The 21,144-nt window shown below is 47.5% G+C and overlaps 1 protein-coding gene across 1 annotated transcript; it reads right to left on the bottom strand.

The window, feature by feature from the left end:
- Window positions 1-14,824: 14,824 nt before the first annotated feature.
- Window positions 14,825-20,184, bottom strand: LOC117440647 (amelogenin-like). Its single transcript, XM_034076882.2, has 3 exons — window positions 19,469-20,184; window positions 17,638-19,066; window positions 14,825-15,439 (listed from the first exon to the last, which is right to left on the bottom strand). Exons 2-3 carry the CDS (start codon window positions 17,770-17,772, stop codon window positions 14,825-14,827), a joined length of 750 nt encoding a protein of 249 aa, XP_033932773.1. The 5' UTR covers window positions 17,773-19,066; window positions 19,469-20,184.
- Window positions 20,185-21,144: the final 960 nt, after the last annotated feature.

Below are 21,144 nucleotides of genomic sequence, written 5' to 3'. Positions count from 1 at the left end.
GGGGGACCCGTGAGATGGCCACTGGTTGGGATCTGTTCTGTGGAGATGGTGGGGGACCTGTGAGATGGCCACTGGCTGGGATCTGTTCTGTGGAGGTGGTGGGGGACCTGTGAGACGGCCACTGGCTGGGATCTGTTCTGTGGAGGTGGGGGGGGACCTGTGAGATGGCCACTGGTTGGGATCTGTTCTGTGGAGGTGGTGGGGGACCTGTGAGATGGCCACTGGCTGGGATCTGTTCTGTGGAGGTGGGGGGGGACCTGTGAGATGGCCACTGGTTGGGATCTGTTCTGTGGAGGTGGTGGGGGACCTGTGAGATGGCCACTGGCTGGGATCTGTTCTGTGGAGGTGGTGGGGGACCTGTGAAATGGCCACTGGCTGGGATCTGTTCTGTGGAGGTGGTGGGGGACCTGTGAAATGGCCACTGGCTGGGATCTGTTCTGTGGAGGTGGTGGGGGACCTGTGAGATGGCCACTGGTTGGGATCTGTTCTGTGGAGGTGGGGGGGGGACCTGTGAGACGGCCACTGGTTGGGATCTGTTCTGTGGAGGTGGTGGGGGCCCTGTGAGATGGCCACTGGTTGGAATCTGTTCTGTGGAGGTGGTGGGGGACCCGTGAGATGGCCACTGGCTGGGATCTCTTCTGTGGAGGTGGTGGGGGACCCGTGAGATGGCCACTGGCTGGGATCTCTTCTGTGGAGGTGGTGGGGGACCCGTGAGATGGCCACTGGTTGGGATCTGTTCTGTGGAGATGGTGGGGGACCTGTGAGATGGCCACTGGCTGGGATCTGTTCTGTGGAGGTGGGGGGGGACCCGTGAGATGGCCACTGGTTGGGATCTGTTCTGTGGAGGTGGTGGGGGACCTGTGAGATGGCCACTGGCTGGGATCTCTTCTGTGGAGGTGGTGGGGGACCTGTGAGATGGCCACTGGCTGGGATCTCTTCTGTGGAGGTGGTGGGGGACCCGTGAGATGGCCACTGGCTGGGATCTGTTCTGTGGAGGTGGTGGGGGACCCGTGAGACGGCCACTGGCTGGGATCTCTTCTGTGGAGGTGGTGGGGGACCCGTGAGATGGCCACTGGCTGGGATCTCTTCTGTGGAGGTGGTGGGGGACCCGTGAGATGGCCACTGGTTGGGATCTGTTCTGTGGAGATGGTGGGGGACCTGTGAGATGGCCACTGGCTGGGATCTGTTCTGTGGAGGTGGTGGGGGACCTGTGAGACGGCCACTGGCTGGGATCTGTTCTGTGGAGGTGGGGGGGGACCTGTGAGATGGCCACTGGTTGGGATCTGTTCTGTGGAGGTGGTGGGGGACCTGTGAGATGGCCACTGGCTGGGATCTGTTCTGTGGAGGTGGGGGGGGGACCTGTGAGATGGCCACTGGTTGGGATCTGTTCTGTGGAGGTGGTGGGGGACCTGTGAGATGGCCACTGGCTGGGATCTGTTCTGTGGAGGTGGTGGGGGACCTGTGAAATGGCCACTGGCTGGGATCTGTTCTGTGGAGGTGGTGGGGGACCTGTGAAATGGCCACTGGCTGGGATCTGTTCTGTGGAGGTGGTGGGGGACCTGTGAGATGGCCACTGGTTGGGATCTGTTCTGTGGAGGTGGGGGGGGGGACCTGTGAGACGGCCACTGGTTGGGATCTGTTCTGTGGAGGTGGTGGGGGCCCTGTGAGATGGCCACTGGTTGGAATCTGTTCTGTGGAGGTGGTGGGGGACCTGTGAGATGGCCACTGGTTGGGATCTGTTCTGTGGAGGTGGTGGGGGACCTGTGAGATGGCCACTGGTTGGGATCTGTTCTGTGGAGGTGGTGGGGGACCTGTGAGATGGCCACCGGTTGGGATCTGTTCTGTGGAGGTGGTGGGGGACCCGTGAGATGGCCACTGGTTGGGATCTGTTCTGTGGAGGTGGTGGGGGACCCGTGAGATGGCCACTGGCTGGGATCTCTTCTGTGGAGGTGGTGGGGGACCTGTGAGATGGCCACTGGTTGGGATCTTTTCTGTGGAGGTGGTGGGGGACCCGTGAGATGGCCACTGGTTGGGATCTGTTCTGTGGAGGTGGTGGGGGACCCGTGAGATGGCCACTGGCTGGGATCTCTTCTGTGGAGGTGGTGGGGGACCCGTGAGATGGCCACTGGCTGGGATCTCTTCTGTGGAGGTGGTGGGGGCCCTGTGAGATGGCCACTGGTTGGGATCTGTTCTGTGGAGATGGTGGGGGACCTGTGAGATGGCCACTGGTTGGGATCTGTTCTATGGAGGTGGTGGGGGACCTGTGAGATGGCCACTGGTTGGGATCTGTTCTGTGGAGGTGGTGGGGGACCTGTGAGATGGCCACTGGCTGGGATCTCTTCTGTGGAGGTGGTGGGGGACCTGTGAGATGGCCACTGGTTGGGATCTGTTCTGTGGAGGTGGTGGGGGACCTGTGAGATGGCCACTGGCTGGGATCTCTTCTGTGGAGGTGGTGGGGGACCTGTGAGATGGCCACTGGCTGGGATCTCTTCTGTGGAGGTGGTGGGGGACCTGTGAGATGGCCACTGGCTGGGATCTCTTCTGTGGAGGTGGTGGGGGACCTGTGAGATGGCCACTGGTTGGGATCTGTTCTGTGGAGGTGGTGGGGGACCCGTGAGATGGCCACTGGCTGGGATCTCTTCTGTGGAGGTGGTGGGGGACCTGTGAGATGGCCACTGGCTAGGATCTGTTATGTGGAGGTGGTGGGGGACCTGTGAGATGGCCACTGGTTGGGATCTGTTCTGTGGAGGTGGTGGGGGACCCGTGAGATGGCCACTGGCTGGGATCTCTTCTGTGGAGGTGGTGGGGGACCTGTGAGATGGCCACTGGTTGGGATCTGTTCTGTGGAGGTGGTGGGGGACCCGTGAGATGGCCACTGGCTGGGATCTCTTCTGTGGAGGTGGTGGGGGACCCGTGAGATGGCCACTGGTTGGGATCTGTTCTGTGGAGGTAGTGGGGGACCCGTGAGATGGCCACTGGTTGGGATCTGTTCTGTGGAGGTGGTGGGGGACCCGTGAGATGGCCACTGGCTGGGATCTCTTCTGTGGAGGTGGTGGGGGACCCGTGAGATGACCACTGGCTGGGATCTCTTCTGTGGAGGTGGTGGGGGCCCTGTGAGATGGCCACTGGTTGGGATCTGTTCTGTGGAGATGGTGGGGGACCTGTGAGATGGCCACTGGTTGGGATCTGTTCTATGGAGGTGGTGGGGGACCTGTGAGATGGCCACTGGTTGGGATCTGTTCTGTGGAGGTGGTGGGGGACCTGTGAGATGGCCACTGGTTGGGATCTGTTATGTGGAGGTGGTGGGGGACCTGTGAGATGGCCACTGGTTGGGATCTCTTCTGTGGAGGTGGTGGGGGACCCGTAAGATGGCCACTGGCTGGGATCTGTTCTGTGGAGGTGGTGGGGGACCCGTGAGATGGCCACTGGTTGGGATCTGTTCTTTGGAGGTGGTGGGGGACCCGTGAGATGGCCACTGGCTGGGATCTCTTCTGTGGAGGTGGTGGGGGACCTGTGAGATGGCCACTGGCTGGGATCTCTTCTGTGGAGGTGGTGGGGGACCTGTGAGATGGCCACTGGTTGGGATCTGTTCTGTGGAGGTGGTGGGGGACCCGTGAGATGGCCACTGGCTGGGATCTGTTCTGTGGAGGTGGTGGGGGACCTGTGAGATGGCCACTGGCTGGGATCTCTTCTGTGGAGGTGGTGGGGGACCTGTGAGATGGCCACTGGTTGGGATCTGTTCTGTGGAGGTGGTGGGGGACCCGTGAGATGGCCACTGCTGGGATCTCTTCTGTGGAGGTGGTGGGGGACCTGTGAGATGGCCACTGGCTGGGATCTGTTATGTGGAGGTGGTGGGGGACCTGTGAGATGGCCACTGGTTGGGATCTGTTCTGTGGAGGTGGTGGGGGACCCGTGAGATGGCCACTGGCTGGGATCTCTTCTGTGGAGGTGGTGGGGGACCTGTGAGATGGCCACTGGTTGGGATCTGTTCTGGAGCTTTGCCTCACCAGCAGTGTTTGGTGGCAAAACAAAGGCGCGAGGCTCAGCCAGACTGCCAGGAAACAGAGATGTCCCTTTCTGCTTTGCCACAGGAAGCTGCTCAGGTCCTGCCATGGGAGCGTCAAGAGCGGGGTACCCTGCTTCAGGACCTGCTCTCCCTGAGACCTGCAGCGCCTGCTGAGCCTGCGGAAACATGAAACAATCAATATTAGGAGGCGTGTGGTGCAGTGGGTTGAGCCTTGGTGTTGGGTTCAGGGAGTCACAGGTTCAAACCCCACTGCAGTCAGCATGTCGTTGTGTCCCTGAGACTCTTCCCCCCAAAGTGCTCCTGTGGGGATCGTCCTCAGTGTTCAGTGTGTGAGTCGCTTTGGATAAAAGCGTCTAACGAGTGACATGTGATGTGATGTGATGTATTAATGAACAAAGGGGAATATTTGTAATAAAAAGAGTTGGGATTATTTTGAACAGTAAATTCTTTTATTGGGTAAGTATTACAGAGTAAGTATACATGTCTTGCAGTATATGCAGTATTCTTATTTACTCACCATTGTGTGACAGGTGCAGCATTGACTTCTGGGAGCTGGATGGTGGTCTCCGGCATCACCTGGGGTGGAAAGCTGCTCTTCTTCTTGGCGGGGCCTCCCTTCCCACAGGGGCCAGTTTGTGCGTAGAACCTCTTGACCTGTGTTGCTTCTAAAGCGTCCGTCGAGTTGAGAATACCGTCCCGTTTTCAAAAGCGTGGTTCCATCTAGAGAATAAGAAAATAGTCATATTTTTAAAAAAAACTGAGAAATATGTAATTTATAGTAAATATTTAATAAAGCATCTGTAAAAGATTACATATTGATTCAAAGAAAAACTGATGACAACATACCATACAAGTGAAAGATGAATAAAAACAAGTGCAGATTCTCAGAGGAAGGTCAGATGTCTTCTCCTTTACCTGCACCTCTCAAGGATTTCCTCAACATGCTTGCTGAGGATGCTCAGATGGTATTCATGAAGGCCTGGGCGTACACACCTCAGTGTGATATTGGAAAGTGAATGGGACTTAATGTCACTTACAAAACTACATTCTACTCACAGACATGTTGCGTTACTTGTGTCAGGGGATTGCATTGTGTGATGGCAATTCCCTGTCCTATATATGTTTGCCATTACGTCACAGAAGGGCTGAAGAGTGACGCACACAGATGACTTTCCGCTCCGTTGTTGCAGTTTATAATGAGGTTTATTCAGCTTTACACCCAGGGTTAATTGTACAGTCTAGTTGTTGTGATGAGCGTCTGCCGGGCTGCCGGATCGGTCTGCTCTCCCCCTCTGTGTCCCTCCTCTCCTGTCGCCTATGACCTCTTCATATACACCCGGTGCAGCTAAAGCCCGCCACCAAGTGTTCAAAAATAATATTGCACTATACGTATAACTTAAATAAACTGACACACCAACAACACCCATACAATGGCTCCTACACGCCGGCCCCTACTTGGCTTTAGTATGAAAACAAAACAATTACAATAAATAATAAAACATTAAAACGGTGTGTTGGTATGTAACTCTTAAAGTATTTTCACTTTCCTTTCTTCTCCCTTATTTGAAGGGTCATCAGTCTTTGCTGTCCTTTATTTCTTCGGCCTTGTCGGGCACGTTGGTCCACTTGATCTTGTTCTCCATTTCCTTGGCCTTGTCCTTTTCCTGCGCCGTCTCCACCTTGTTGAAGGTGAGGGCCGTCACACCTCCTTTGTTAGCAGCGGGGGCTCAGGTTCTTTCTCGATCTCCACTGGCGCTTCTCGGCTATTCTCTTCAGCCACTTTCTTCTTCAGGATAAACTCTTTGCTCCTCCTCTTGCGCTGCGTTCTATCTTTCGCTTTGCCAGCACGGCCTCAGAGAGTGCGTTCTTCGGGGTTCCCTGTCCTCTCGTGCGTTTCAGGCTTTGGATACGCTGTTCAGCGATGCATCGGTTATTTGGCATGCTGTGATTTTCTTGTCTAAATGGTAAGTCGAGGCAGTAGTGTCCATCTGACATTGTTGCAGAGTGATTCATCATGTTCAGGAGCTGTTTGTCTTCTCTGGACACTTCCTGTTTCCTTGCTTGTTTCTTCATTGAAGTCATGATTGTATTGTGTGACCAGGTGTCCCTGTACCGAGGCGTACAATGGATGTCCGATTGACAGCAGGGTGGCCTTTAGCATCTCTGCTGCCGTTGCTTCCTTGTAGGCGACCATAGAAGACCCACCCCAGTGGGGTCCTTACAGCGTAGGGTCCTTCTCCCTGGCTGTTGATCAGCTCCCAAGGTTCCAGTACCTTAGGAGCCTTTGTCCCAATGAGTAGGTCAATGCCAGAAGCAATGTCAGTCATTGTGATGTCCTTTAAGGAAGGCCATTTTTCCAGATCTTCTTGTAGAGGAATGTTCTGCTTGGAAACAGGCATGGTCTTATGTGTGAAGACATCGGATAGTTGCAGGAAATTGTTTTCGTCCAGACTCGATATTTCCAAACCTGAGATATGATGACTAGACACCATTTGTTCATGATTCATTGTCTTTAGGAGAAAGTTAGTCCTTTGTCCCGTAAGGTTTAGCCGCCTCGTTACACTTTCTGTGCAAAAGGTAGATGAACGTCCATGGTCCAGAAAGGCGTAAGTTTGTAACGCGTTGTCCCCTTTGTGGCTCTTTACTGGCACAATGGAGAAGATGGAGTTCTCATCACCGGCCCCAATGTGCCCACACGGATGAGGTGAGGTGACGCTATTACTTTCCATTCTGTTCTGTGTGTTCTGCTTCCTCTCTTTTGGCTTTCTGTTCAATGTGGAGTCTTTCAGGAAGACTTTCATTGCACACATAACACGTCATGCTGATGTCCAGGTGTATATCAGTATGTAGTGTCTCTACTTTAAAGAGTCCTCTCCTGCTGATGATCAGGTGTATATCAGTATGTAGTGTCTCTACTTTAAAGAGTCCTCTCCTGCTGATGTTCAGGTGTATATCAGTATGTAGTGTCTCTACTTTAAAGAGTCCTCTCCTGCTGATGTTCAGGTGTATATCAGTATGTAGTGTCTCTACTTTAAAGAGTCCTCTCCTGCTGATGTTCAGGTGTATATCAGTATGTAGTGTCTCTACTTTAAAGAGTCCTCTCCTGCTGATGTTCAGGTGTATATCAGTATGTAGTGTCTCTACTTTAAAGAGTCCTCTCCTGCTGATGTTCAGGTGTATATCAGTATGTAGTGTCTCTACTTTAAAGAGTCCTCTCCTGCTGATGATCAGGTGTATATCAGTATGTAGTGTCTCTACTTTAAAGAGTCCTCTCCAGCTGATGTTCAGGTGTATATCAGTAGTGTAGTGTCTCTACTTTAAAGAGTCCTCTCCTGCTGATGTTCAGGTGTATATCAGTATGTAGTGTCTCTACTTTAAAGAGTCCTCTCCTGCTGATGTTCAGGTGTATATCAGTATGTAGTGTCTCTACTTTAAAGAGTCCTCTCCTGCTGATGTTCAGGTGTATATCAGTATGTAGTGTCTCTACTTTAAAGAGTCCTCTCCTGCTGATGTTCAGGTGTATATCAGTATGTAGTGTCTCTACTTTAAAGAGTCCTCTCCTGCTGATGTTCAGGTGTATATCAGTATGTAGTGTCTCTACTTTAAAGAGTCCTCTCCTGCTGATGTTCAGGTGTATATCAGTATGTAGTGTCTCTACTTTAAAGAGTCCTCTCCTGCTGATGTTCAGGTGTATATCAGTATGTAGTGTCTCTACTTTAAAGAGTCCTCTCCTGCTGATGTTCAGGTGTATATCAGTATGTAGTGTCTCTACTTTAAAGAGTCCTCTCCTGCTGATGTTCAGGTGTATATCAGTATGTAGTGTCTCTACTTTAAAGAGTCCTCTCCTGCTGATGTTCAGGTGTATATCAGTATGTAGTGTCTCTACTTTAAAGAGTCCTCTCCTGCTGATGTTCAGGTGTATATCAGTATGTAGTGTCTCTACTTTAAAGAGTCCTCTCCTGCTGATGTTCAGGTGTATATCAGTATGTAGTGTCTCTACTTTAAAGAGTCCTCTCCTGCTGATGTTCAGGTGTATATCAGTATGTAGTGTCTCTACTTTAAAGAGTCCTCTCCTGCTGATGTTCAGGTGTATATCAGTATGTAGTGTCTCTACTTTAAAGAGTCCTCTCCTGCTGATGTTCAGGTGTATATCAGTATGTAGTGTCTCTACTTTAAAGAGTCCTCTCCTGCTGATGTTCAGGTGTATATCAGTATGTAGTGTCTCTACTTTAAAGAGTCCTCTCCTGCTGATGTTCAGGTGTATATCAGTATGTAGTGTCTCTACTTTAAAGAGTCCTCTCCTGCTGATGTTCAGGTGTATATCAGTATGTAGTGTCTCTACTTTAAAGAGTCCTCTCCTGCTGATGTTCAGGTGTATATCAGTATGTAGTGTCTCTACTTTAAAGAGTCCTCTCCTGCTGATGTTCAGGTGTATATCAGTATGTAGTGTCTCTACTTTAAAGAGTCCTCTCCTGCTGATGTTCAGGTGTATATCAGTATGTAGTGTCTCTACTTTAAAGAGTCCTCTCCTGCTGATGTTCAGGTGTATATCAGTATGTAGTGTCTCTACTTTAAAGAGTCCTCTCCTGCTGATGTTCAGGTGTATATCAGTATGTAGTGTCTCTACTTTAAAGAGTCCTCTCCTGCTGATGTTCAGGTGTATATCAGTATGTAGTGTCTCTACTTTAAAGAGTCCTCTCCTGCTGATGTTCAGGTGTATATCAGTATGTAGTGTCTCTACTTTAAAGAGTCCTCTCCTGCTGATGTTCAGGTGTATATCAGTATGTAGTGTCTCTACTTTAAAGAGTCCTCTCCTGCTGATGTTCAGGTGTATATCAGTATGTAGTGTCTCTACTTTAAAGAGTCCTCTCCTGCTGATGTTCAGGTGTATATCAGTATGTAGTGTCTCTACTTTAAAGAGTCCTCTCCTGCTGATGTTCAGGTGTATATCAGTATGTAGTGTCTCTACTTTAAAGAGTCCTCTCCTGCTGATGATCAGGTGTATATCAGTATGTAGTGTCTCTACTTTAAAGAGTCCTCTCCTGCTGATGTTCAGGTGTATATCAGTATGTAGTGTCTCTACTTTAAAGAGTCCTCTCCAGCTGATGTTCAGGTGTATATCAGTGTGTAGTGTCTCTACTTTAAAGAGTCCTCTCCTGCTGATGTTCAGGTGTATATCAGTATGTAGTGTCTCTACTTTAAAGAGTCCTCTCCTGCTGATGTTCAGGTGTATATCAGTATGTAGTGTCTCTACTTTAAAGAGTCCTCTCCTGCTGATGTTCAGGTGTATATCAGTATGTAGTGTCTCTACTTTAAAGAGTCCTCTCCTGCTGATGATCAGGTGTATATCAGTATGTAGTGTCTCTACTTTAAAGAGTCCTCTCCTGCTGATGTTCAGGTGTATATCAGTATGTAGTGTCTCTACTTTAAAGAGTCCTCTCCAGCTGATGTTCAGGTGTATATCAGTATGTAGTGTCTCTACTTTAAAGAGTGCTCTCCTGCTGATGTTCAGGTGGATATCAGTATGTAGTGTCTCTACTTTAAAGAGTCCTCTCCTGCTGATGATCAGGTGTATATCAGTATGTAGTGTCTCTACTTTAAAGAGTCCTCTCCTGCTGATGTTCAGGTGTATATCAGTATGTAGTGTCTCTACTTTAAAGAGTCCTCTCCATGCTGATGTTCAGGTGTATATCAGTATGTAGTGTCTCTACTTTAAAGAGTCCTCTCCTGCTGATGTTCAGGTGTATATCAGTATGTAGTGTCTCTACTTTAAAGAGTCCTCTCCTGCTGATGTTCAGGTGTATATCAGTATGTAGTGTCTCTACTTTAAAGAGTCCTCTCCTGCTGATGTTCAGGTGTATATCAGTATGTAGTGTCTCTACTTTAAAGAGTCCTCTCCTGCTGATGATCAGGTGTATATCAGTATGTAGTGTCTCTACTTTAAAGAGTCCTCTCCTGCTGATGTTCAGGTGTATATCAGTATGTAGTGTCTCTACTTTAAAGAGTCCTCTCCAGCTGATGTTCAGGTGTATATCAGTATGTAGTGTCTCTACTTTAAAGAGTCCTCTCCTGCTGATGTTCAGGTGTATATCAGTATGTAGTGTCTCTACTTTAAAGAGTCCTCTCCTGCTGATGTTCAGGTGTATATCAGTATGTAGTGTCTCTACTTTAAAGAGTCCTCTCCTGCTGATGTTCAGGTGTATATCAGTATGTAGTGTCTCTACTTTAAAGAGTCCTCTCCTGCTGATGATCAGGTGTATATCAGTATGTAGTGTCTCTACTTTAAAGAGTCCTCTCCTGCTGATGTTCAGGTGTATATCAGTATGTAGTGTCTCTACTTTAAAGAGTCCTCTCCAGCTGATGTTCAGGTGTATATCAGTATGTAGTGTCTCTACTTTAAAGAGTGCTCTCCTGCTGATGTTCAGGTGGATATCAGTATGTAGTGTCTCTACTTTAAAGAGTCCTCTCCTGCTGATGATCAGGTGTATATCAGTATGTAGTGTCTCTACTTTAAAGAGTCCTCTCCTGCTGATGTTCAGGTGTATATCAGTATGTAGTGTCTCTACTTTAAAGAGTCCTCTCCAGCTGATGTTCAGGTGTATATCAGTGTGTAGTGTCTCTACTTTAAAGAGTCCTCTCCTGCTGATGTTCAGGTGTATATCAGTATGTAGTGTCTCTACTTTAAAGAGTCCTCTCCTGCTGATGTTCAGGTGTATATCAGTATGTAGTGTCTCTACTTTAAAGAGTCCTCTCCTGCTGATGTTCAGGTGTATATCAGTATGTAGTGTCTCTACTTTAAAGAGTCCTCTCCTGCTGATGATCAGGTGTATATCAGTATGTAGTGTCTCTACTTTAAAGAGTCCTCTCCTGCTGATGTTCAGGTGTATATCAGTATGTAGTGTCTCTACTTTAAAGAGTCCTCTCCAGCTGATGTTCAGGTGTATATCAGTATGTAGTGTCTCTACTTTAAAGAGTGCTCTCCTGCTGATGTTCAGGTGGATATCAGTATGTAGTGTCTCTACTTTAAAGAGTCCTCTCCTGCTGATGTTCAGGTGTACATCAGTATGTAGTGTCTCTACTTTAAAGAGTCCTCTCCTGCTGATGTTCAGGTGTATGTCAGTGTGTAGTGTCTCTACTTTAAAGAGTCCTCTCCTGCTGATGCTCAGGTGTATATCAGTATGTAGTGTCTCTACTTTAAAGAGTCCTCTCCTGCTGATGTCCAGGTGTATATCAGTATGTAGTGTCTCTACTTTAAAGAGTCCTCTCCTGTTGATGTTCAGGTGTATATCAGTATGTAGTGTCTCTACTTTAAAGAGTCCTCTCCTGCTGATGTTCAGGTGTATATCAGTATGTAGTTTCTCTACTTTAAAGAGTCGTCCTGCTGATGTTCAGGTGTATATCAGTATGTAGTGTCTCTACTTTAAAGAGTCCTCTCCTGCTGATGTTCAGGTGTATATCAGTATGTAATGTCTCTACTTTAAAGAGTCCTCTCCTGCTGATGTTCAGGTGTATATCAGTATGTAGTGTCTCTACTTTAAAGAGTCCTCTCCTGCTGATGTTCAGGTGTATATCAGTATGTAGTGTCTCTACTTTAAAGAGTCCTCTCCTGCTGATGTTCAGGTGTATATCAGTATGTAGTGTCTCTACTTTAAAGAGTCCTCCTGCTGATGTTCAGGTGTATATCAGTATGTAGTGTCTCTACTTTAAAGAGTCCTCTCCTGCTGATGTTCAGGTGTATATCAGTATGTAGTGTCTCTACTTTAAAGAGTCCTCTCCTGCTGATGTTCAGGTGTATATCAGTATGTAGTGTCTCTACTTTAAAGAGTCCTCTCCAGCTGATGTTCAGGTGTATATCAGTATGTAGTGTCTCTACTTTAAAGAGTGCTCTCCTGCTGATGTTCAGGTGGATATCAGTATGTAGTGTCTCTACTTTAAAGAGTCCTCTCCTGGTGGTGTTCAGGTGTATATCAGTATGTAGTGTCTCTACTTTAAAGAGTCCTCTCCTGCTGATGATCAGGTGTATATCAGTATGTAGTGTCTCTACTTTAAAGAGTCCTCTCCTGCTGATGTTCAGGTGTATATCAGTATGTAGTGTCTCTACTTTAAAGAGTCCTCTCCTGCTGATGTTCAGGTGTATATCAGTATGCAGTGTCTCTACTTTAAAGAGTCCTCTCCTGCTGATGTTCAGGTGTATCAGTATGTAGTGTCTCTACTTTAAAGAGTCCTCTCCTGCAATGTTCAGGTGTATATCAGTATGTAGTGTCTCTTCTTTAAAGAGTCCTCTCCTGCTGATGTTCAGGTGTATATCAGTATGTAGTGTCTCTACTTTAAAGAGTCCTCTCCTGCTGATGTTCAGGTGTATATCAGTGTGTAGTGTCTCTACTTTAAAGAGTCCTCTCCTGCTGATGTTCAGGTGTATATCAGTGTGTAGTGTCTCTACTTTAAAGAGTCCTCTCCTGCTGATGTTCAGGTGTATATCAGTATGTAGTGTCTCTACTTTAAAGAGTCCTCTCCTGCTGATGTCCAGGTGTATATCAGTACGTAGTTTCTCTACTTTAAAGAGTCCTCTCCTGCTGATGTTCAGGTGTATATCAGTATGTAGTGTCTCTACTTTAAAGAGTCCTCTCCTGCTGATGTTCAGGTGTATATCAGTACGTAGTTTCTCTACTTTAAAGAGTCCTCTCCTGCTGATGTTCAGGTGTATATCAGTATGTAGTGTCTCTACTTTAAAGAGTCCTCTCCTGCTGATGTTCAGGTGTATATCAGTATGTAGTGTCTCTACTTTAAAGAGTCCTCTCCTGCTGATGTTCAGGTGTATATCAGTATGTAGTGTCCCTACTTTAAAGAGTCCTCTCTGCTGATGTTCAGGTGTATCAGTATGTAGGGTCTCTACTTTAAAGAGTCCTCTCCTGCTGATGTTCACGTGTATATCAGTATGTACTGTCTCTACTTTAAAGAGTCCTCTCCTGCTGATGTTCAGGTGTATATCAGTATGTAGTGTCTCTACTTTAAAGAGTCCTCTCCTGCTGATGTTCAGGTGTATATCAGTATGTAGTGTCTCTACTTTAAAGAGTCCTCTCCTGCTGATGTTCAGGTGTATATCAGTATGTAGTGTCTCTACTTTAAAGAGTGCTCTCCTGCTGATGTTCAGGTGTATATCAGTATGTAGTGTCTCTACTTTAAAGAGTCCTCTCCTGCTGATGTTCAGGTGTATATCAGTATGTAGTGTCTCTACTTTAAAGAGTCCTCTCCTGCTGATGTTCAGGTGCATATCAGTATGTAGTGTCTCTACTTTAAAGAGTCCTCTCCTGCTGATGTTCAGGTGTATATCAGTATGTAGTGTCTCTACTTTAAAGAGTGCTCTCCTGCTGATGTTCAGGTGTATATCAGTATGTAGTGTCTCTACTTTAAAGAGTCCTCTCCTGCTGATGTTCAGGTGTATATCAGTATGTAGTGTCTCTACTTTAAAGAGTCCTCTCCTGCTGAGTCTTTAAATAAAAACATGTACACGGTGCAAACAGAAGACAAGTAATAAAATGAAGGACAAACAACAAAGGTCTTTTTACAAAAAACGTATTTTTATTAATTGTTTTTTACAGTTTAATTGTATATGTTTTCACTTTTCCTGTCCTGTCCTTCTCGTCTCTTCCTCGTCTTATGGAGAACATTTAACATGCTTAGTTAAAGGTGGGGGGGTGAGTCTGAGGAAGCGGCTCGAGATGCACTTGTTGTTATTTTCCATGGAAAGCTCTCAACGTCCCGATAGCAATGAATATCTGAAGTGCTTTGAAGCCGTGGCGCTGCAGAAAGCTCGACCAATCATCTGAGCCGGCTGAAGTAACTGGACGGCCTACCTGCCTGTCAGCCTTCCATCGGGGCACACACTGATCTCTGCCCTCATTGGTCCTGTGCGCGTCCGTGTGTGTTGGGGGAGGGGCTCTGAGAGGAAGGGGCAGATTTTCTCCGGCTGTGTATTTTCAAATTCTAGCCACTCGAGCTGCTTCTCCGTTCTTACCTCCCCCACCTTTAAGGCTTCAAAACTTTGATTATTGATCAAAGTTAGAATGCTCATCTGATCTAATGGACTCAAGATGTTCCTGTTCCAGATGTCCCAACGCGTCCCGGTCAGATCTGGACCCTTGGTCTGGTGTTTCCTCCTGGATGCTACGGCTACCTAAAGAAACACAATAATAATCTAACCTACGCTCAACCTGCCGCTGGGCCCAGAAAGCAAACGTTACGCACAGCGTCCAATGTCCAGGCAGAAGATCCTTTCATCCCTTTATTGAAAATCCAATAAAGATACAGAGAACTACGGCAACTACAATTATTACGATAAATAATGATTCATTCACTAAAACAAAAACAGTCCGAAAATAAATCTTTACTTTTAAAATAACATAAACCAATATTTAGCTCCAACGCTGAAGGTAGAGTTGGTTCCGTGAAGGCAGGATGCGCTTTCTACACTCTGATTGGTCTATTCTGCTTCAGCGATGCCCTGCTCTTCATCGCTCTGCAGTGGGGAGGGGTCTTCATCTCTGCAGGGGGGAGGGGTCTTCATCGCTCTGCAGGGGGGAGGGGTCTTCATCTCTGCAGGGGGGAGGGGTCTTCATCGCTCTGCAGGGGGGAGGGGTCTTCATCGCTCTGCAGGGGGGAGGGGTCTTCATCTCTGCAGGGGGGAGGGGTCTTCATCTCTGCAGGGGGGAGGGGTCTTCATCGCTCTGCAGGGGGGAGGGGTCTTCATCTCTCTGCAGGGGGGAGGGGTCTTCATCTCTCTGCAGGGGGGAGGGGTCTTCATCGCTCTGCAGGGGGAGGGGTCTTCATCTCTCTGCAGAGGGGAGGGGTCTTCATCGCTCTGCAGGGGGGAGGGGTCTTCATCTCTCTGCAGGGGGGAGGGGTCTTCATCTCTCTGCAGGGGGAGGGGTCTTCATCTCTCTGCAGGGGGGAGGGGTCTTCATCTCTCTGCAGAGGGGAGGGGTCTTCATCTCTCTGCAGGGGGGAGGGGTCTTCATCTCTCTGCAGGGGGGAGGGGTCTTCATCTCTCTGCAGGGGGGAGGGGTCTTCATCTCTCTGCAGGGGGGAGGGGTCTTCATCTCTCTGCAGGGGGGAGGGGTCTTCATCTCTCTGCAGAGGGGAGGGGTCTTCATCTCTCTGCAGGGGGGAGGGGTCTTCATCTCTCTGCAGGGGGGAGGGGTCTTCATCTCTCTGCAGAGGGGAGGGGTCTTCATCTCTCTGCAGGGGGGAGGGGTCTTCATCTCTCTGCAGGGGGGAGGGGTCTTCAGGCCAAAGTCTGCGAACAGTCGCCTCGGCTAACGGGAATTCTTCAAACACAACCGAGCTGCAGCTTCCAGCTCCTCCTTCGCAGAACTTCAGTTTCTCTCTCAGTCGGTCCGGACCGAACTCCAGCAGCTGAAACAGGAAGAGCTCAGATTCAGCAACATGGAGCCCATCATGAACTACAACTCCCATGAGCCTCTGGGAACACGTTCAAAATCATTTTATAATTCATATTATTTATTTATGAATACTAGGACGGCCAAAGTAGTGTGTTAATAACACAACTTTCACTTTTTTAACACGTGCCCGCTTTCTGAGCCTGAGAAGAGAATGAAAAACCAGAAAGATCTCCCTTTAAAACATTTGGAAACTACGGAAATCCCAATGAATACATTCCAATTACACATTTTGATCTATATATATATATATATATATGTCACATATATATATATATATAGTTTTTCCAAATTTCTTATTTCTATTTATACATTTATGTGACATTTTCTCCATTTCGTTTAAAAATACTTTTTCACATTTATTTCACAAAATCTCCTAAAATTAAAAATGTTCTTCTATCTTTAAAATAGTTTTTCAGGTGTTTTTCAAGTATTCCTTGGATATAAGATATTTTGGGGGATTTTTTCTTTCCTTTTACACATTTTCTTCTAGACATGTTTCACATTTGGGACTTTTTAAACATATTTGTGTATTTCTTTAACAACAAGGGCCGTGGTGCTTCTGAGAAAAGGAGCTGAGGTCAAACTCTGAAACGAGTCCTTAAAGAAGACGAACCAGATCCACTCTGGTCGGTCCTACAAAGTCGTCCTGGAGATATATAAATATATGAAATGTAGAGAAAAGCCTGAGGCTGAGCTGTGGACAAGAAGACAAGAGGAAGTGATCACCTTGTCCTCCACATGCAGAGCGATGCCCACGTTATCCCAGACATATTGTAACATCCCGTCATGTCTGCTAGATTGTTCATGTCATGTTAATCAGGTTCATGTTATTGTTTCACGTTTAGTTCATCGCCCAGGTTAGATTTATGTTTAGTCTTTTTGTTCACCTGTCTCGTCCTGTCATTGCACTTCCTATTTTATTGTGTACTTACCTCTGGTCTCATTTCAGGTCCCCTTACTTCCCCCCTTTGTGTGTGTTCCCGTCAGCGTCTGCCCCGCCCCTGATTGTCTCCACCTGTCCCCCTCACCTCATGGATACATAGTCCTGTCTCCCTTTGTCCTGTGCCAGTTCGTCTTGTGCCTTGTGCCATTTAGAGAGCCAGCTTGTCTCGCCCAGAGATTATTGTATTTTGCGACCATAGTCAAGTTTATTTAGTTTGTAATTTGCTTTGCTATGTTTTGCCTCTTAGGATGTTTTGTTTGAACTTTATACTTTTACAAAGTAAAGACTATTTTTGAACAAACTTTCTTTTGAGTCGTGCGTTTGAGTCCAAGTGTCTGTAAGGTTCCTAACAGAACGAACTGGCCAAAAAATGGACTCCGCCGACTCCGGTTCCTTCAAGGCCGATGTGTTAGCGCAGGATGCTAAGCTAACCCTCCATGCTGAACAGCTGTCTTCCATCAACCAAGGAATGATTGGTCTCACGGATCGTCAGGATGAATTCCAATCAGCTGTACCCAACCAAGTAAATCACCTGGCACTTCAAATGCAGCAAGTTCTCTCACCCCTCAAAGCCGGTTCCTCTGCACCTACTCCAGCAATGCCAGGTCCACGGTCTGTTGCTTCGGATCACACCGCCCCACCTGGATCGACGCTTCGCCTGGCTCCTCCGGAGAGGTTTTCCGGGGACTCTGGTAACTGTCGACCCTTTCTGGTACAGTGTGAACTACATTTTGCTCATAACCCTGCTGCCTTTGTTTCGGACCAAGCTAAGGTAGCTTTCATGTTGTCCCACATGTCTGGTAGAGCCGCTGCTTGGGCTACAGCCGAGTGGTCAAGAAACTCGCCCATATGTCAGTCACTGAACATGTTTACCCAGACCCTAAGCCGTGTGTTTGATCACTCATCACCTTCCAGAGAAGCCTCACGAGTCATTATGCAGATCAAACAGGGACAACAGAGAGCGACAGACTATGCAATAGATTTTCGTACTCTAGCAGCAGACAGTGGGTGGAACACCCCTGCTTTAATTGATGCCTTCATGAATGGTCTACAAGACTCTATAAAGGACCAGTTGGCACCCCATGAACTACCCACAGATCTTGATTCCATCATTGCCATGTCAATTCGCATTGATAACAGGCTTCATGAAAGGCAGAAGGAGAGAATCAGAACCAGTGCACGACCTCCGAGCCACATGGGGTACTCACCTGCCTTTCGACACCCATGGAGCTCCAGTCCACCTTCCTCAGCCTCGCCCAAGGAACCAGCGCCCTCGGCTGCACCGGAGGAACCCATGCAGCTGGTGAGCCAATTCTCTGCAACTGATTTCCCTCCACGTTCATTGACCATGGTACATATTCAAGTGCGTGACCAAGACATTACTGTGGGGACATTAGTCGATTCAGGTGCCGACGAAAGTCTGATGGACTGGAGTTTGGCAAAGAGACTATGCATCAAGACTGTTCCGTTGACTTCCCCTGTTACTGCCAGTGCCTTAGATGGCAAGTTATTATTTAAAATAACCCATGTATCTGAACCTGTCCAAATAACCATTGACAATACACACATGGAGGAAATGAAATTCCAGTTATTTGACTCTGCACTACACCCCTTGATTTTGGGTTATCCATGGCTGATCAAACATAACCCGATCATTGACAGGCGATCAGGGAGAGTTAAGGACTGGGGCCCAGGCTGTAGGCTGACCTGTTCAGACCTTCCTAGGTTCTCCACAGAACCTGAAAAGGAACAAGACAAACACACTCATAAGCCTGACTCCATTTCGGATTATCCCGACCTGACTAGTGCCCTTGTGTTACCAGGACTTAAAGGAAGCATTTAACAAAACTAGGGCCATGTCCCTACCTCCCCACCGACCGTATGACTGTCCCATTAACCTGTTGGCTGGTTCTCAGATCCCTAAAAGGAGACTTTACTCTCTCTCTGCACCGCAAAGGGAGGCTATGAAGTCCTATATTGACTCCTCTCTAAAAACTGGACTCATCAGACCATCCTCCTCCCCAGCGGCCGCTGGGTTTTTCTTCATCGATAAGAAAGATGGTACCCTCCGTCCATGCATTGACTATAGTCCCCTTAATGAAATAACAGTTAAAAATAGATACCCACTCCCTCTCATGTCTTCAGCCTTTGAACTTTTGCAGGATGCAAAACTATTCACCAAACTGGACTTGAGAAACGCTTACCATCTCATTAGGATACGAGAGGGGGATGAGTGGAAGACCGGTTTTAACACTCCCAGTGGTCACTACGAGTACCTAGTTGTAGCAAGTGTATCAGCTGTAATTAAATGAGTGATATTCAGAAGAACTAGGAACGACTATGGAGCTGAATGTGTGTGAAAAATACAACTGAAACCAGGTATGCGTTACAAAATAGTTGTATTCAAGATAACAAGTTCATTCAAATTCACATGATTATTTTTCAGGGGCCCAGTAAAGGCAAAAAACAAAAGAAAAGCTTCCGGGGTAAAGTTCATTAATTTCCGTTTAATCCTACTTCACCATGTGGCAGGGAGGATAGGTTTAGAATCTTAGCTCGCCATCAAGGTCCATGAAAGGTCATCAGGTGCGGCAAGCACCTGGCAAAAGCAAATATATCCAAACAAAAAAACCTGACCTGTAAAAGGTCACAAGGAATAATTAGTATCTTCCCTTTGCGCATTTAAATACAAATACATCTCTTAAATAAAATAAATACATTTCTGGTTGTACAACATTTCTATATCCATTTCTATACAAAACATTAATCTGTTTACATTCAGCCAGTAAACAACAAAGCAATACCTCAGGGCTGATCGCCAAAAGCCCACAAGGTTACACTTAAAGTAATTGGGATCAGTGAAGACCCATGCATAAGATATTTCTACTAGCAATACTATTAGCATGCTAACCGCTAGCTTAGCAGCTAACGAGAGCTATCTCAATGTAGATTTCCTATTGAAAATGCTAACCGCTAAGCTAGCGGGCACATTACATAACATTACACATTTTAAATACATTCTACCAATACAAGACTCACCGCTGATTGCAGCAATTGTCACCAAAACGTTAATCTGTTTAGGAATCGTGGAGGAATCCCTGTGTAGTATGTAGCATCAACGTAGCAACCAGCATCACAACAGACCAGTAAAGGAAACGGAAGTGACCTGGCTGCCATTTATACTGAGCTACGGAAGCCTGCTAGGATTGAACCTGGGTTACATAGTCATGCCATTTGGATTATGCAATGCTCCGGCAGTTTTTCAGTCATTTGTCAACGATGTGCTGAGGGATTATCTCAACAAGTTTGTATTCGTTTATCTCGATGACATCTTGATCTTCTCACCCGATGAGGAGACCCACACCCATCATGTCCGCCAGGTACTGCACAGCCTGATGGAGAATCAACTCTACTGCAAGGCTGAAAAGTGTGAGTTTCACGTCAAGACCATCTCCTTCCTGGGGTATATCATCTCGGCCAATCAAATCCAGATGGATCCAGAGAAGGTCAGTGCAGTGGCCAATTGGCCATCTCCCACCAACAGGAAAAAGGTGCAACAATGTTTAGGCTTTGCAAACTTCTACAGGAGGTTTATACGAAACTTTAGTGGCATTGCAGCACCTTTACCTCTCCCCATGTCATGTTCAAGTGGAATATACAGGCGGATGAAGCTTTCCAGAAGCTCAAGAAACTGTTCACGACTGCCCCAATCCTCACAGTGGCCGACCCACGGAGACAATTTATCGTGGAGGTGGATGCCTCCAACGATGGCATCGGGGCGGTGCTGTCCCAAAGATCTGTCCAGGACAACAAGCTACACCCATGTGCGTTCCTTTCACGTAAGTTGACAACTGCAGAAAGGAACTATGATGTGGGGAATAAGGAGCTTTTAGCAGTTAAAACAGCTTTGGAGGAATGGCGTCATTGGTTGGAGGGGGCTGAGCAACCATTTCTAGTTTGGACTGATCATAAAAACCTGGAATACATTAAGACTCCAAAAGACTGAACTCACGCCAGGCTAGATGGTCATTGTTTTTTAATCTGTCTCATTTTGTATTGTCATACAGACCAGGCACACAGAATGTTAAAGCTGATGTATTGTCACGTTTGTACGATCCTGAACCTGTTGCCAAGGAGCCCGAGAGCATCCTTCCACCTAACCGTGTGGTTGGAGCAGTTTCATGGCCAATAGAATCGGTGGTGAAGCAGGCAAATGGTGAGACCCCGGCACCTAGGGGTTGTCCACGAAATAGGTTGTTTGTCCCTGTTTCCGTTCGATCACAGGTCTCCACTGGGCTCACACGTCTACGCTCACCTGTCATCCTGGAGTGAAACGCACAACCTTCATGATCAAGCAGCGTGTCTGGTGGCCGGCTATGAGGAAGCAGGTGGCAGGAACGACCTCCACTGAAGCACAGATGGGGTTGCTGCAGCCACTTCCTGTTCCGCATCGGCCATGGTCCCACATCTCGATGGACTTTGTCACCGGACTACCGATATCAGAATGTAACAGATTTAGTCAAATGGCACATTTCATTGCACTATCCAAGCTCCCCTCTGCCAAGGAAACGGCAGAGGTCATGTTACGTCATGTCTTTCGCATTCATGGTTTTCCCAGGGACATTGTGTCAGACCGGGGCCCACAGTTCATTTCCCGTTTCTGGAAGGAGTTCTGCCATCTCCTTGGAGCCACCGTGAGTAGGGTTGGGTACCGA

Source organism: Pseudochaenichthys georgianus, unplaced genomic scaffold, assembly GCF_902827115.2.
Source record: "Pseudochaenichthys georgianus unplaced genomic scaffold, fPseGeo1.2 scaffold_1093_arrow_ctg1, whole genome shotgun sequence".
NCBI lineage: Eukaryota > Metazoa > Chordata > Actinopteri > Perciformes > Channichthyidae > Pseudochaenichthys > Pseudochaenichthys georgianus.
Note: the sequence above shows the minus strand (reverse complement) of the source record. Positions and strands in the feature narration are given on the sequence as shown.

What these genes read in the sequence shown, in the direction of transcription:
- LOC117440647 (XM_034076882.2), bottom strand. Translation starts at nt 17,772, where the DNA reads ATGAACGTGGAGGGAAATCAGTTGCAGAGAATTGGCTCACCAGCTGCA. An exon ending in CCATGGGTGTCGAAAGGCAG is followed by an intron (nt 15,440 to 17,637) that starts GTGAGTACCCCA and finishes TTCCTGTTTCAG; the next exon opens with CTGCTGGAGTTCGGTCCGGA.